This window comes from Hemitrygon akajei, chromosome 10 (assembly GCF_048418815.1).
Source record: "Hemitrygon akajei chromosome 10, sHemAka1.3, whole genome shotgun sequence".
Taxonomy (NCBI): domain Eukaryota; kingdom Metazoa; phylum Chordata; class Chondrichthyes; order Myliobatiformes; family Dasyatidae; genus Hemitrygon; species Hemitrygon akajei.
In genome coordinates this window covers 114,513,020-114,530,148 of record NC_133133.1, presented here as the reverse complement: position 1 = coordinate 114,530,148, position 17,129 = coordinate 114,513,020, and the positions used below count along the sequence as shown (strand labels likewise).

Sequence of the window (17,129 nt, the reverse complement as noted above, 5' to 3'; positions counted from 1 at the left end):
CACCCAGCAAGCTAATTTATCATTTCATAATATATTGACTACTTCAAAAAATCAGAACCAGATTTATTCCCACTGACATGTGATGCGAAATTTTTTGAGTCAGCAGCACATTGCATTCCATTATTTTTCTAAGTTTCAGGAGCCAATAGTTTAGGTTGTCGTCTCTCCCATGGTCACTGCCTGTACTATATTAAGTCGAAATTTTCATTTCACTGAATTCAATTTCCCTGTCTAGGGTTGGGGGGGGGGGGGGGTAGTTTAATGCTCTAAAGTACCAATCATCTGGATTCATTTTCTGCTACTGTCTATGAGGAATTTCTATGTTTCCACATTCTCCCCATGAAGGTACAGGTTTCCTCCAGATGCTCCGGTTTCATCCCACATTCCAAAGATGTATGGGCTAGGGTTATTTATCAGCAGAATCATGGTGACACTTGCAGGATGCACCCAGAACATCCTCAGACTGTTGGTCATTAACACAAATGACATATTTCACTGTACATTTTGATGCACGTGACAAATAGAGCTGATCTCACCTTTAAATCCGACAGCTGAAGTTGTGATTTCAAATCATCAATGCTTCTGGATAACAAGACCAGTAACTATTAAGCTGCATTACAGATTAATCACACCTAGAGGTTTGCATTCGCTGTAGTTGAGGATTTCAGCGAGAAGAGTCTGGTTTGTATTGGATTAAAAACTCTGGGAAACCAGTGCAACTTCATTGCTCAACTTGGGGCACAACTGTGGCGTAGAACTCAGCATGACACATTTACAGCACCATTGATCACCGATCGGAATCAATTCCTGCTACTGTCTGTAAGGAGTTTGTATGTTCTCCCCTCTGCACAATGAATTTAATTGACCACTTGGTTAGAAATCCAAAACACATCATGACATCAGTTTTTAAACAAGGACCCAAAGTTTAATTAAAATCTGATAAAGCTTTCTTCATCTTGAAAGACATTCCCAAGGTGTGCTCAATTCACATACATTGAAAAAGATACACAATAAAAGGTACAATGTGACTACAAATACCTGAAAGGGAGTTCAGATAGAGTTTGGCTAAAAAAAGAGATTCTGAATTTTAGACCAGATAGAGACTCAAGCAAGCCAAAGCTAAGTTTTAAGATCTGCTATTCAATATTCAGTATCACATATATAACTGAAAATCATAAGATGATGCCTGACCTGCCAAGTTCCTCCAGCATTTTGTGTATGTTCCCACATCTGCAAAATCATTTGCTGTTCCATGGCAACATCTCTTTGAGATCTATCTACCCTCAAGAAATTTAAATCTTCCCTTTGACTGGAGTTCATCAAAACCCTCCTAAATGTTCCCCCTGTGTACAGGTTATACTGCTTCTCCTATCCCTAACTTATTCTGGCTTCCTTCCCTTTTCCTTTTCAGTCCTGAAGGTTCTCAGCCAGAAGTGCTGACTGTTTATTTCTTTCCGTAGATGCTGCCTGACCTACTAAGTTCATCCAGCTTTCTGTGTGTGCTGCTGTGGATGTCAAGCATCTGCAGTATCTTGAGTTTATAAATGAAGTTAAAAGCCTGCATTGGAGATCAGGTTTTGAAGCTTAACGTGGGCTCTCCGCTCAGCAGGCTTCACTACTTGAAATTACTAATACACTACTGCACTCACACTAAAGCCACCACCTCAGGATATACCCCTGAAACATTCTTGTTAAGATCTCAAAAGTTAAAAATAGTAGGCAGACAAAACAGTGGTGTTGCAAGTTGTTTCTTAAAGAGAGATATTGAATACTTGAGGAAAGGAATTCCAGTGCATAGAGCCAAAGCAGCTGAAGGCACTGATCCCAATGGTGATGTAATGAGAGGTTAATAGAAAGGGCGGGGTACTCAGAGCAACTCAACAGTTGATTTGAAACCGCTCAGACCCGCTGTTGGACTTTGTGAAACTAACAGATGTTGCCACCCATGCTCTTAACTTTTAAAACTAAATCAACTTAAATCATATTCAGAGGTTCTGTAGATAGTCAGTCATGAGGACACTGCCTGAAAAGTCGACTGTTTACTCATTTGCATAGATGCTGCCTGACTTGTGGAGTTCCTCCAGCGTTTTGGGTTGCTGCTGCTGCTCTGTTCCCGCATCAGCAGTCACACAAAGCTTTCTCCAAGCATAGGTGCAAATCAAAAACCACAATAAAACTGAGTTTGCCCGTGGCACTTCCCATCTCAAAGCTGCAATTCCTGGAATGTTTGTGTAGTCTAATTGCAGACTCTAATGAGACAAACAGATAGAAAGTAAACTACCATATAAGGTTTTATCCAAGTGAACTGCTGCGATCCAATGCCGAGCCTTTATTGCCTATGAAAAGCAACAAGAGCTCACAACTATAAATGGAATTTCATTTCACAAAATATATACCATGCATATACACTGAAAACAAAATAATCTGAACTGTATTCATAAATTCTACACAACTGAAGGGCAAAAGGGGATATCTTCACCCCAATAACTAATTCCACAATTTATGCACTCACTTTTAAGGCTCTACAACTCGTGTCCTCAATATTTATTGCTTATCTTTTCTTTTCGTATTTGCAGTTTGTTGTCTTTTGCACACTTGTTGCTTGTTAGTTTTCAATGATTATTGCATTTCTTTCTATTTACTGAGAATATACGCAAGGAAATGAATCTGAAGGTTGTATATGATGACACACATGTACTTTGATAATAAATTTACTTTGAACTTCCCCCCCAAGTTCAGCGTTTTCTGCTCCATAAACTTAGATGTCACTAGAAACTTATTTATCCGTTTTGATCAGTGTACACACCCAATTCTAACTAAATTTGCTATAAACCAAACATGTGGTAGATCTACTTCCCATCTCTATATTGCAACATCGGCAATTTGCAAAATATAACTGACATCTTCCCACTAGCAATTTTGCACACTTAATGTAGTTTTGAAAGAGCAAATTAGTCATTATTTTGCCAAAACAATATCAGAAAAATTGTCCAAATAACTGACACATTGGACAAAGTGCTAAAATATATTTCAAAGGCAGCAAGATTAGATTATGAAAATTAACTTTGTCACACATACATCAAGACTACAAATATAAACTGAAATATGTAATTTGCAACAACAACCAAGACAATCTGAGGATATTCTGCGGATAGTCCACAAGTGTCGTCATGCATAGCACCAACATAGCATGTCACAACTTTCTAACCTGTATGTCATTGCAATATGAGGGGAATCTAGAGCACAGGTAGGAAACCCAAGCAGTCACAGTGAAAACGTACGAACTCTCCAACACACACAAAATGTTAGAGGAACTCAGCAGGCTAGGCATTATCTATGGAAAAGAGTACAGTCAATATTTTGAGCTGAGACCCTTCAGCAGACCTCAATGAGCAACTGAGAAATTTCAACTGAAAGTAATCTGGAGCAAAAGAAAATTCAAACCAGTGAGTATCAATGAGTAGAACAAGCATGATGTTTCCTGGCAACACACACAAAATACTGGAGGAACTCAGGACAGGCAGCATCTATGGAAAAGACTAAATAGTCGATGTTTCAGGCCGAGACCCTTCATCAGGACTTCATCGTGAATGCTAATGAAGGGTCTCAGCCCAAAATGTCAAATGTTTACCTTTCCATAGATGTTGCCTGGTCTGCTGAATTCCTCCAGGATTTTGTGTGTGCTGCATTGTGATATTTTGGAAATCTGATAAATTTTAAGAACACAGTTAAGATACTTCTATGAAATAAAAGTATGGATGCCAGAGATTTATTTATTTTGATTCATTCAGAGATATAGCGTGGAACAGGCCCTTCCAGCCCAATAAGCCACACCACCCAGCAGTGCACCTATTTAACTCTGACCTAACCACAGGACAATTGACAATGACCAATTAACCTATTAAACTGTAAGCCTTTGGACTGAGGGGAAACTGGAGCATCCACACTGAACTAAAAATAAAAATTGTTGGAAACATTCAGGTCAGATAGAAAAATGTTGAGACAGAAGCAGTTAATTTTTGTCCCAGCTGATGAATGCATTATTTCGCTTTTCCTACGAGCTATAGAGAATTTGCCTGTAAAATGGAGCTACTCAATGCACCGAATGGCTTGACTTTGTTCATATGTCTTGTGAAAATTCACAAATGCCAATGAGTAGATTTTCTGTGATAATAGCCCACATTTAAATGATAGCATGGATTTTGCTGGCACATGTCAGCATGTCTAGTAGATGTCAAAATGCCTCACTTGTATTGTTGAACATACGTACTTGCCGTCAGGAGCACATCAATCACTGCTGCACAGAAATGCAGTTCCTGTTTCATGATGCAAGAAATGGATAAATCACAAGCAGAGATAAAACTAACTCATTGCAATGAGGTAAACTGGGCGACAAATACTCAATGTGAAAATGCAACAATTTTCCGACATTATGATGGAAGAGTAGCTTCATGTGCTGCATCAGATCTGAAGTAACAAATATTTCATTCAATTTTACACTTGTGTACTGGAAATAACATTAAACAATCTTGAAATAGTCATGTCTTCTGCTAATACAAAAGCACTCCGAACACCTGAAAACAAACTACAGTTGTTATTCTACTGCTATGCAACATTAGCTGCCTTCTTTCAAGATGACCAGAAAACCATAGCACTTAGCCCTCTCCTGCAGACATGGATGATTCTAGTCTTACCTTGCCAATAATTAACTTTTAATCAAAACCATAAACTACCTGATTAATCATCACATTATGTTTTGTGGGTGCTCACTGCCATTCTTCCCAAAAATGACAAAAGCTGTAAAGCTTTGGGCTAAAACAAGATTTAAAATGTTCTATATAAATGCAAATACCTTTAACTATTCAGAGAAGTAGAAACTTAAGCTTTTACCAGAGACAAGCTCACTGCTTTGAACATCCTATTTTAGACTAGGATTGAATTGCATGGATAATGAAACAGTAAGATTTGAATTCTTTTGCACATGCTAAGACTATAACTGGCTTGTTGTCACGTTCCCAGTCTTCCTGGACACATACGCACTCAGCTCAGAGCATTAAAAAAGTCTTCTTGGGCTAATGTAGTGAGAACTTGATAGTGCCCTGTACAGGAAACTGGTGCAAATTGCTAGCCTCCGCTGGTGCTCATTCGTGGGATTTTCAGTGAAAATGTAAGGTGTTTGCCAATGTTACAGCAACCTTGATACAAACCTGATATTCTTTCTGGAGAGTTTTAGGGCACTGAGAACAAGTAACCACAGGTGAAATGCACTTTCTCTTTTAAAAAATCTTAAGACATGAAAGCAGAACTAGGTTGCTCGGCCCATCGAGTCTGCACCACCATTCCATCATGGCTGATTTATTATCCCTCTCAACCCCACTCTTATGCCTTCATTCCGTAACCTTTGATGCCCTGACTAATCAAGAACCAATCAACCACTTTCCACCCCATTTGCTGATATGTAGAGGTGACTTAAGCTGCAATCAAATTATAAATTTACCCACTATGATCATCTCCTACCAGCAAGCATGAGTTCTTGACCATTACAGTACTAAGCCACTGATTCACAAAATCTGTTTTGTCGTTCATTCCTCTGTACCTTCCATAGCAGGACCTCAAACTGAGAAAATAACATTTACGGGATATTATTTCTAACTGCTATCATTAGCAACAAAATTGTCAATAACTTAGCCAGTTGAGTACAGCAACATTTTCCACTTACTCTCTGGTACATGGACAAAATAAAAATATTCACTCAGTGGCCAACAACACACACAAAATGCTGGTGGAACACAGGCAGCATCTATAGGGAGAAGCACTGTCGACGTTTCGGGCCGAGACCCTTCGTCAGGACACTTCCTTCTGTTCACTCAGTGGCCACTTCATTTGGAACACCTACTTATTAATGCCAAAATCCTAATCAGTCAATCATTTGGAAGCAACTCAATGCAGAAAAGCATGCAGGTATGTCGAAGAGGTTCAGCTGTTGTTCAGACCAAATATCAGAATGGGGAAGAAATGTGATCACAATGACTTTCATCGTGGAATGATTGTTGGTATCTGACAGAATGGTTTGCGGATCTCAGAAAAGGCTGATCTCCTGGGGTCCGTGTGCCCCAGCTTGGGAACCCCCGCTCTTGGGTTTAGAGAATGGTGTGAAAAACAGTAAAACATCCAGTTAATGGCGGTTCTGTGACTGAAAACACTTTATTAATGAGAGAGGTCAGAGGAAAATGGCCAGTCTGGTTCAAGTTGACAATAATTCAAATAACCACACAGTACAGCAGTGGTGTGTAGAAGAGCATCTCTGAATGCACAAGATTTCGAACCATGAAGGAGCAAAAGACCACACCAGGTTCCACTCCTGTACCTAATACAGTGGCCAAAATGAGTGTCCCAAAGTCAGGTTTAATATCACAGACATACATCACAAAATTTGTTTTGCAAAAGTAGTACTTTGCAATACATAGTCACAAAAACTATAAACTACAATATTTATAAAAATAAATTAAGTAGAGCAAAAATAAAGGGAAAAATTCTGAGTAAGTGTCGATGGGTTAATTGTCCATTCAGAAATCTAATGGCAGAGAGAAAGAAGTTGTTTCTGAAACATAGAGCACGCCTCTTCAGGCTCCTGTACCTCTACCTTGAAGGTAGCAATTAGAAGAGGAAATGTCCTGGGTGATGGGGTTCCATAATGGATGTCTCATTTTCAAGGCATCGTCTTTTGAAGATAACCTCAATGCTGAGGAAGCTTGTGCCCATGATGTAGCTGACTGAGTCTACAACCTTCTGCAGATTTTTCCAATTCTGCGCAGTGGCCCCTCCATACCGGACAGTGATACCTCTCAGCTACAATGAGAACGTTGTGGAAGGTTGCACCCGCTTTCTTGGGGAGCTGTAAAATTAGGATTCAATTCCTACCACCGCTTGTAAGAAGTTTGTACATACTTCCTTGACTACATGGACATGGGCATGTTATGTTGGTACTGGAAATGTGGCATTACTTGTAGATGGCCCAGGACAACCCTTATTTATTTGTTCTGACACCAATAATGTATTTCACTGCTTGTTTCAAAGTATATATGACATATATATTGGTTTTAATGATCAGCTTTGTCTAGAGCAGAGGCCACGAGGAGACTTGATGGAAGTAGTTAACATTATGAGAAGCATAGACTGAGTAGATATTCATAACTCATCCCCAGGATAGTGACAGTATACACTTGAAGGACAAGTGTTTTTTCCACCTCCCCCAGTGTGGTAGGTGCCTGAAACAGGCTGCTAGGGGAAGCAGATAACCAGAGAGACATTCCAGAAACTTTCAGATGACCACATGAATATGCAGAAGATGCAGGAACATACATCATGTGCAAGCAGAAGTAATTAGTTTAATTTGCATCAAACCTATGTGAGTGATACAAAACCTGAGCAACAAACACAGAATGCTGGAGGAACTCAAATCAGACAGCATCTATGGAAGTGAATAAAGAGTCAACATTTCGAGCCAAGACCCTTCATCAGGACTGGAAAGGGAGGGAGAAGATGCCAGTATAAAAAGGTGTGGGGAAGGATAAGGAGAATAGCTAGATGAAAGGTAAAGTCAGGAAGATAGGACAGTTAAAGGGCTGGAGAAGAAGAAATGATAGGAGAGGAGAGTGGACCATAAGAGAAAGGGAAGGAGGGGGAAACGGAGGGAAATGATTGGCAGGTGGGAAACTTATTTTTAAACCAAAAAATTGATTGTCATGTCCTCAGGTTGGAGGCTACCAAGATGGAATACAAGGTGTTGCTCCTCTACCGAGTGTGGCCTCATCATGGCACAAGAGTAGCCGGTGGACCGACGTGTTGGAACAGGAATGGGAATTAAAATGATCAGCCACCTGGAAACTCCACTGTAGTGGAGGTGCACAATGAAGTGGTCCCCCAACTTACAACAGGTATCACCAACGTAGAGAAGGCCACATCGACAGCACCAGACCCAACAGATGACCCCTGCAGATTCACAGGTGAAGTGTTCCCTCACCTGGAAATATTGTTTAGGGCCCCGAATGGAGGAGCCGGAAGAAGTGAATGGGCAGGTGCAGCATTTGGGCTGCTTGCAGGGATAAGTGCTGGGAGGTATGAATGGACAAGGGAATCACAGAGGGAGCGATCCCTGCAAAAAGCAGAGGGTGGGTGGGTAAAGATGCTTGGATCCCTTAGGAAATAGCAGAAGTTCCAAAGACCGATGTAACTGTTAAGGCAGCAGGAAGATGGACATCATCAATGGCAGAGGAAGGGAAACCCTGTTCTTTGAAGGAGGAAGGTTCTTTGAAGGACAGCTCTGATGTCCTGGAAAGAAAAGCAACATCCTGGAAACAGGTGAGGCAGAGACAAAGGAACTAAGAAAAGGGAATAGCATTTTTAAGACATAGGGTGAGAACAGGTATAGTGAAGATAGCTGTGAGAAAATAGCTGTGTTGATAGTTTGTCAGGGAGAGAACGAGAAAGGGGAGGGAGGTGTCAGAAATGGACAAAGTGAAGTTAAGGGCAGGATGGAAGTTGGAAGCAAAGTTGATGAAATTGACAAGTTCAGCATCGGTGCATGAAGCAGGAGCAGTACAGTCTCAGTGCAGTGGAGGAAGAATTGAGGAGCATTAGCAGCAAGGTTTAGAATATGGACTGTTCTACATAGCCAATGAAAAGGTACGCATAGCTGGAGCCCATGGTTACCACAAGTCTGGTGGAAGTGGGAGAAGCCAAGGGAAAAATCGTTGAGAGTGAGAACCAGTCCTGCCAGATAGAGGGGAACTGGCTGGATCTTTTATTAAGAAAGAAGGGTAGGGCATTATGGCCTTCTTGATGGGGGGACAGAAGTGTATAGGGACTGGATATTCATGGTGAAAATGAAGCAGTCAGGGCCAGGGAATTAGAAGCTAGTAGGGAGATCAAGAGCATGAGAAGTGTTGCAGATAAAGGTGGGAAGGGTCTGAACCATGAGGGGATAGAATGGAGTCAAGCTATGAGTTCACAAGGCAGGAGCAGGCAGAGACAATGGGCCTACCTGTACTGTCAGGTTTGTGGACCTTGCGTAGAAAGTAGAAGTGAGCAGAGTAGGACAAGGGAAGAAGTGGTGGCAAAAGGCCTGTTCCCATGCTGTAACATTCTATGTTCTACGTAATGATTTTAGTCTTGCAAATCTTTTATCCTCACTATTTTGTCTTTTTGCACTAAATGCATTTATATATTTCTTATAATAATCCAGTTTTTTAAATTAGCTATTGCAATGTACTGCTGCAGCAAAACAAAATTTCAAGACATAATACAGCAATATTAAATCTGATTCTGAAAATGTAGGTGCAAAACATTTAACTGTGACTGACACTTTCAATCTTGATACTTTGACGGTAATAAAAGATTCAGACTATCGTAACTATATTCCAAAAAAGACATGACAGGTGTTCCCTATTTTTCAAACATTCGCTTTACGACAGCTCACTATTACGAAAGACCTACATTAGTACCTGTTTTCACTAACCAAAGTCGCCCGCTTCATACGTGCGTTTACCCTGAGAAAGACTACAATGACCATGAAACCTTGTGCGGGCAGTTGTTTGCACATGCGTGTACGTGCCGATTTTTTTTCTCCAAATCGATTTTGGCTCGCTGTCTTCCCGATTTTGATAAGTGAAACTACACTGTACATACAATATTTCCACTTTATATAAGCTGTGTATTTATCATATCATTCCTGATTTTACTATATGTTAGTGTTATTTTAGGTTTTACGTGTTATTTGGTTTGATTTGGTAGGTTATTTTTTGGGTCTGGGAACGCTCAAAAAATTTTCCCATATAAATTAATTGTAATTGCTTCTTCGCTTTATGACATTTCGGCTTACAAACTGCTTCATAGGAACACTCTACCTTTGGATTGCAGGAGAAACCTGTATTCTACTAGAATTACACACCAAACAGAAACAGATTCTTAAAGCTGCAGTCCTGACTGCACTTCACTCCTCCAGTCTATGCCACACTACCTACATTAAATGATAGGCAAGATAAAAATTATGCAACTTTCAGGGGGAAAAAACACTAGCTGCTGCCAACTGATGCCACCATATACACCAGAGCATCAAGGTGTATAAATGTATGCTAGGAAAGGTCACAGAATTTGAAATACAATAAATAATGTTGTTCAAAAGAAAATAGCAAAGTAGGCTAGGAATTGTGGTCTAATGCTAAGAAACATGTAATTTTATATACATTTCTTATTGCAATTTAGCTTTATTTTATGTATTGCAACGTACTACTGCAGGAAAAAAAACAAATTTCACAACATACTGTATGTTAGTGATATTAAGCCTGAGCAGCACACAAAATGCTTGAGTAACTCAGCAGGTCATGCAATATTGATGGAAATGAACAGTCCACGTTTCAGGCTGGGACCCTCATCAGGACCAAAACGCTGACAGTTGATTCATTCCATAGATGCTGCCTGACTTGCGGAGTTCCTCTGGTATTCTGTGTACGTTGCTCTGGATCTCCAGCATCAGTAGAATCTTGTGCTTATATTAAACCTGATTCCGAAAAATTGAAAATCAGCACATTTCCAGGAAAGCAAGTACTGTATAGAAAAGTATGTGCCCCTTTGATTATGAATCTGACTGGAATATTACTGATCAAAAGCTATCGAGGCGCCTTGGCATTTAAATATAGAACTGCATTACACTTGCTCTTTATTACCAATTGTCCAAGCAATAAGATTCAAAACATTTCCTACTGAAGCAGAAGACTTGAGATGTTACGAGCCTAGCAGCTTTTGTTAAATATACAGTGCCTAAGTATGCAACACCTCGAAAAATTCCTGGCACTTTTCTATCATTTCTATTTTTCAACTAAATCGGCAACCTCAATCATAAGAGATTTCAAACCTGTCAGCTGAGGAATGCATCCACTCCTATACTATGAATTGCATTGTCTGTCGTTTTAGGAATGTACACTAAAGAATGGCAAGCTGGAATGTTTCCACCCATCTGATATCACCACAAGTCCCATACAGTGCACAGTGAATCACATCGCCTTATGCTATAGAATACTGTATCCTTAAAAGGAAATGTTTAGACATATGTCATGATAAGAACATCAAATCCAAACTTCAGGTCACCTTGCAATGTTAGTTTCTGAAGAGTGCACTTAAAAGTTTTAGTTCTGAAAGCTTGCCATGTTAATTAACCAAATGTCTTGACATATTAACTTGACAAATCTGCTAAAAGTTAAGCTCTCCCATGCAGTCAACTCAGATCAGCAAAGAATTGCATTTACATACAGATAATAAAATTGGTATATGTTAAAACTGCATTTCAGATGTTAGCTTCAACAATTAGAATCAGTTTAATTTAAATATAACAAAGAACATAAATTTTCCAAATACTCTTGTAGTGAGAATACTAGTGTGAACTTAAAACACTGAAAGGAACATGACAACTGCCTTAAGCAACAAAAAAGTCAGAGATTAGGTAAAGATTTCAGACCTGCAGGCAATATAGTAGTTTTAAAAAATGCAGCTCTTCTGTCACATTGGCATCACGGAACACCTCAATTAAAATTATTAAATGTATGGACGGAAATTGTAACAGTCCAGCAAGTAAACATGTTCAACAAGACCAAAGCAAACACATCAACCCTTCACAGAGGTAGAAAAGGTGGTACAGATTAGTCCTTTTACAATACATTAAAAACTGAGCACTTATGCATATATTCAACATGGCACAGTTAACAAAAATGGGGGGAAAAAAGAATTGAATCCATTTCCACAATGTTGTCACGACAAGGACAAATAATATGAAGTATTACTATAACTATGTACACAAGACCATAAGACACAGTTGTAGAATTAGGCCATTCAGTTCACCGAATCTGCTCTGCCATTCCATCATGACTGATTATCCTCTTCAACCGCATTCTCCTGCCGTCTTCTCCATAACCTTTGATGTCCTTACTCATCAAGAACCAACTGACCTCCACTTTAAATATACCCAATGACCTGCCCTCCACAGCCGTCAGTGGCAATGAATCCACGATTCACCAGGCTCTAACTAAAGAAATCCGTCCTCTCTTTTCTAAAGGAACCTCACTCTGTTCTGAGGCTGTGTTCTCTGGTTCGAGATGCCCTCACTATCAGAAACATCTACTATCTCTTTCAATATTCAGTAGGATTCAATGAGATACCCTTCATTCTTCTAACGCTCATGCATTAACCCTTTCATTCTCATGAACTCCTGTGACAATTAATTCAGTAACCTTTATCTTCCCTTTTTTGGTGTTAAGCTGTGGTGACAGCAGAGCAATTAGTGCTATGTATAGGGACTATAGTAGAGCTGCGCTCTGAACCTTCTGTCAGTCCACACCTCAACCTCAGCAGAGCAGCCAAATGGTTTTAACTGTGGTTTGCAGAATCTGAGGAGACCTTGGTTCTCAAGACTTAATGCAACACAACCTCCACAGGAATGCAAGCAGAAACGCGAACTACAGAAGGGTCAGTACGAGCCCAAAACATACTCCTCTGCACACAACCTGGCTTTCCAATGACATCTTACATTTGGAGGTGCCACTGACACTCAGCTCTTGGCAGATGGTTTACTGTGTATAAATCAGCACCACTACTACTCACGTGTTGACAATCTTAACGTTATACCCCCCCCCACACACACACACACACACGGGCGTCAAAGATCATGTGTCCTCCCTTTCCAAACACTATAATCTTCTATGACAATTGGTTGTGTGGGTGTGGGGTAGGAACTGGCTTCCAGAAAAGTTGAAGGAGGAAATCATGCCAGAAGAAGGGGCATCCAGCCTAGAGGGCAAGAACTGGAGAAGGGGATCCAACACCCGGGGGAAAAGGAGTGAGAGGATTCTGTCCTGGGGGGTGGGAAGGGTCCAGTGCCAGGGGAGGAACTGACAGGGAATGGGGAGGTGAGGCAAAAGGAGATCCTGCTCAAGGAGAATTGGCAAGGGATGGAGAGATCCTGTCTGGTGGGGGCCACAGGAGAAAGGAAAAGATGGGGGAAGGTTGGGTGGTCTAGTCCATACGTTCTCTAGAAGAGGGGTGGAGAGCACTGTCCCAGTGGCGAAAAAGAATGTGGCGAGGGAGGGCAAAGATCCTGTCCAGTGCAGTTCAGGGAGTGAAGGCAATAAGTTGAGCCCTGGAGCAAGGCAGGAAAACTCACTAGAAGGGAGAAAAACTGGTGGGGGGGGGGCAAATCTCGGGTATGAGGTGTAAGAGAGTTGGACCCAGTAACGGAGAAATAACCCCCCCCCCCCAAGACAGAGAGCGCTGGGATTGTCAGGGAGGAGGAGGTCCAGCCCCCCTGGATGGGGCGTTGGTGGAGGGAGAGGAGTCCTGACCTGGTGGCATAGGTGTGAGGAGAGGGGAAAGGGATCTGTCACGGGGGTGGATGAGGGAAGTGGAGAGAGTTGAGGAAAGGTGTGGGTTCCAGAGCCCAGGATTAGAGGTAAGGAGAAGGGAAGAGGCCCCGTTGCGGGGGGAGAATGAGGGGAGGGGAGGGTGCAGACACGGAGGTGGGGTAGAAGAGAAGGGTATCCCGCTCCCAGAGGTAGGGGTGAGAAGGCCCTGTCGGGGGGATAGTGGAGGGAAGGGAAGAGAGAGGGTTTGTAGCCTCGAATAGTAACGACCACCCAGAGCCGCCCACCTGGTGCAGCGCCGTCAGCCCGTCCACATTGGCGTAGTTGATGTCGGAGCCGTGGTCCAGCAGCTTCTTCACCTCCTCCGTATCGCCGCTCGAGCAGGCGGCTAGGAAGACGGCTCCGTCGTCGAACTTAACCTTGGTCTTCTTCTTCTTCAGCACGGGAGGCTCGAGCTCCGTCTCGGAGCCCAGCCAGCGCTTCAGCTGCTCATTGCGCTTCTGCTTGGCGTCCGCCATCTTCTGCCTTCACTTCGTCCGCCGCCCGCCCGCTACCCCAGCGATGTGGGAGCCATGGCGCCGCGCATCTGCATAACCTCGCGAGAGTTGCTCCGGGCCGCCCCGTCATGCGTCACTCAAAACGCAACAGCGGGGCGGGACCATGATGTCACTGGGCTATGACGTCACTAGCAGCCAGCCACCTCGGGTTGGTCCGCTTGAAATTGGTGCCACTGTTTATTCCCCTCCATAGACGCTGCCTAACCTGTAGTTTTCTCCGTGTGTTTTGCTCTGGATTTCAGCACCTGCAGTTTCTCTAGTGTCACTGATTTAACCTGGAAATTAAAATTCAAAGTTAAATTATTATCAAAATATGCACACCTCCTACAACTTTACAATTAATTTTCTTGCTGCCACCCACAGAAAAACAAGTACAACAGAATAAGCAAAAAATCCACGACTAACATCCGGTGTGCAAAACTAGTTAATTGAATTGGTTTATTGTCACGTATAGCAAAGTTAAAAGTAAATTTATTATCAAAGTTCCGGTATGTCAACATATGAGGGAAGGGAAGATTTACGGTTTTTTTTGGAAATTCACAACAGAAAAAATAAACACAATAGAATGAATGAAAAACCACACAAAGACTGTCAAACTACCAGTGTGCAAAATAAACCACTGGATGCAAATTTCTAAAAAAACAAATACAAAAAAGCAAATTATTAATAATAAATATTTAAGTAAATAAATTTCGGAACATCTTGAAAGTGAGTCTGTAGGATGTAGAATCAGTTCAGAGTTGAGCTAAGTGAAGTTCTCCACACTGATTTAGGATTCTGATGGTTGAAGGTACACTGCTCCTGAACCTGGTGGTGTGGGACCTGAGGCTCCTGTACCTCCTTCCCGATGGCTGCAGTGAGAAGAAAGTATGGCCTGGATGGTGGGGGTCCTTGATGATAGAAGATGCTTTCTTATGACACCACTCCTTGCTCAAGGGTTTAATGATGGGAGGGCTTTACCTGTGATGAATTGGGCTGTATCCACTACTTCCTGGAGACTTTTCCACTTTGGTTATTGGTGCTCCAATGCCAGGCTGTGATACAAGCAGTCAGGATACCCTGCATGGGACCCCTGGTGCTGTAGTCAATAGTAAATAGGCAGATATTTCTTCAAGCTAGCCCGATTGAAGTCCCTGGCAAGGATGTGGAAAGCATGAAAAGCTTTACTTGCATACTGTTCATGCTGATCATATCATTACAACAGGACATTGAAGTAGTGCAAGGTTAGACAATAACAAAATGCAGAATAAACTGTTAGAGTTGTAGAAAAAGTTCAGTGCAGGTTCACAATAAGGTACAAGTTCATAAGGAGATAAGCTGTGAGGTCAAGAGTCCATCTTATCTTAGTAGGCATCTGATAACAATGGGAAAGCAGCTGTCTTGAGTGGTGTATTATGTGTTGTCATGCTTTTGCATCTTCTGTCCACTGGAAAGGGTGAGAAGAATGCATGTCTGGGATGGGTGGGTGCTTTCATTTTGAAACGTAGAGTCCGTGGGGAAGGGGGGAGAGCACCAAAAGGATCACAGAGGACTCCCTCCTACTCTTTGTAACATATACCGGGATCATTGTATACAAAGGGCCTGAAGTACTGTTGAGGATCCCTCCATCACCCACCACCATCAGGAAGGAGGTACAGGAGCATCAGGACTTGGGCTGCCAGATGGGGTAACGGCTTCTTCCCCCCAGGCTTCGAGACTAATGAATACCCTGCCATCACTGAGGTCTCATCAACAGGACAACGAGCTGTTTACTGTTTGCTGTTTACCTGTGCTGTGCACTTCACATGTACTTTCATATTTTCTGAACGTATTTGTAATAATATTTTATTTTACGTGCTATGTGTGATATGTGTTTTATGGGTGCAGCATGGTCTGCAGAAACATTGTTTTCTTTGATTGTGCATGTGCACACACGTGCACACACACACACACACACACACACACACACGTGCACACACACACACACACACACACACACACAGAGTCAGATAACAATCAACTTGAACTGGGGTGGGTGGGATCTTTAATTATGAAATGTAGACAGAATGCATGGGGGATGGCTGGGTCCCATGATGTTCTGAGATGTGTCTTGAGCCTGGTGGTAATGCTTTCTGATGCTCACAGCAAGTAGTAACAGTGGTATCAGAGTTGTTCGGGACTCTGCAAAAGGAATTGGATGGGTCTGGACAGAGATTAATGTGCAAGACGACAGGAACTCAAGCAACACACACTACATGCTGGAGGATTTCAGCAGGTCAGGAACCATCTATGGAGAGGCTTATCAATTTCTTCCCTTCTCTCTCCTTACTGGGAGCCTAGGACCTCTGTTTTTAGTTGGAGAACCACCACCCCCCCAGCTGTTGCTGTGAATACTGATCTAGCAGCAGTATCTCAAAAGGAGAGGACTTTCTGACCTCAATTGCCATCCCTGGATTTGAACCTGTTCCCTCCCGATATTCCCACAGCCCCCGATGATCCTGTGATTTCAGTCTCTGAGGCTGATGTGCAAGCGTCCTTCGGAAGGGTTAACCCACAAAAAGCATCCAGCCCAGGCGGGCATCTGGCCAAGAACTGAAGACCTGTGCTGGTCAACTGGCTGGAGTCTTCACTGATATCCCCACAAAACTAATCAATAAGCTTCAAGACCTACCTTGGCCTTGGTACAGATCTCCTCACTTGTACGACCCAGTCAGTTCAGATTGGCAACAACATCTCCTCCACAATCCCCATCAGCACAGATGCACCACAAGGCTGTGTGCTTAGCCCTCTTCTCTAGTCACTTTACATTTATGACAGTGTGGCTAAGCACAGCTTCAATTCCACATTCAAGTTTACTGATGATACCACTGTCGTAGGCCGAAGCAAAGGTGGTGAGGAATCAGCATGTAGGATGGAGACCGAAATCTGGCTGATTGGTGCCACTATAAAAACCTTTTACTCAATGCAGCAAGACCAAGGAGCTGATTATTGACTTCAGGAGCAAGAAAGCAGAGGACAATGAGCCAGTCCTCATTGAGGGATCAGAGGTGGAGAGGGTCAGCAAGTTTAAATTCCTCAGTGCTATCATGTCAGAGGTCCTGCCCTGGGTCCAACAAGTAAGTGCAATTACGAAGAAGTCATAGAAGCGCCTCTCCTTTCTCAGGAGTTAGCAAAGATTCAGCACAAT

At 42.3% G+C, this 17,129-nt stretch overlaps 1 protein-coding gene across 10 annotated transcripts in view; it reads right to left on the bottom strand.

Moving 5' to 3' along the window:
- The window catches only part of ppp1r12a (protein phosphatase 1, regulatory subunit 12A), a 238,327-nt gene extending 224,301 nt beyond the window's left edge, over positions 1-14,026 (bottom strand). For 7 of the 10 annotated variants that reach the window (XM_073058779.1, XM_073058782.1, XM_073058781.1 and 4 more), the window contains exon 1: positions 13,694-14,026. In XM_073058779.1, coding sequence (XP_072914880.1) covers positions 13,694-13,924 — 231 coding nt within the window. In that variant the 5' untranslated portion in view covers positions 13,925-14,026. The remainder of the gene's footprint in view (positions 1-13,693) is intronic. The other 3 variants (XM_073058789.1, XM_073058783.1, XM_073058788.1) reach the window with 1 other exon arrangement.
- Between the last annotated feature and the right edge of the window lie 3,103 nt (positions 14,027-17,129).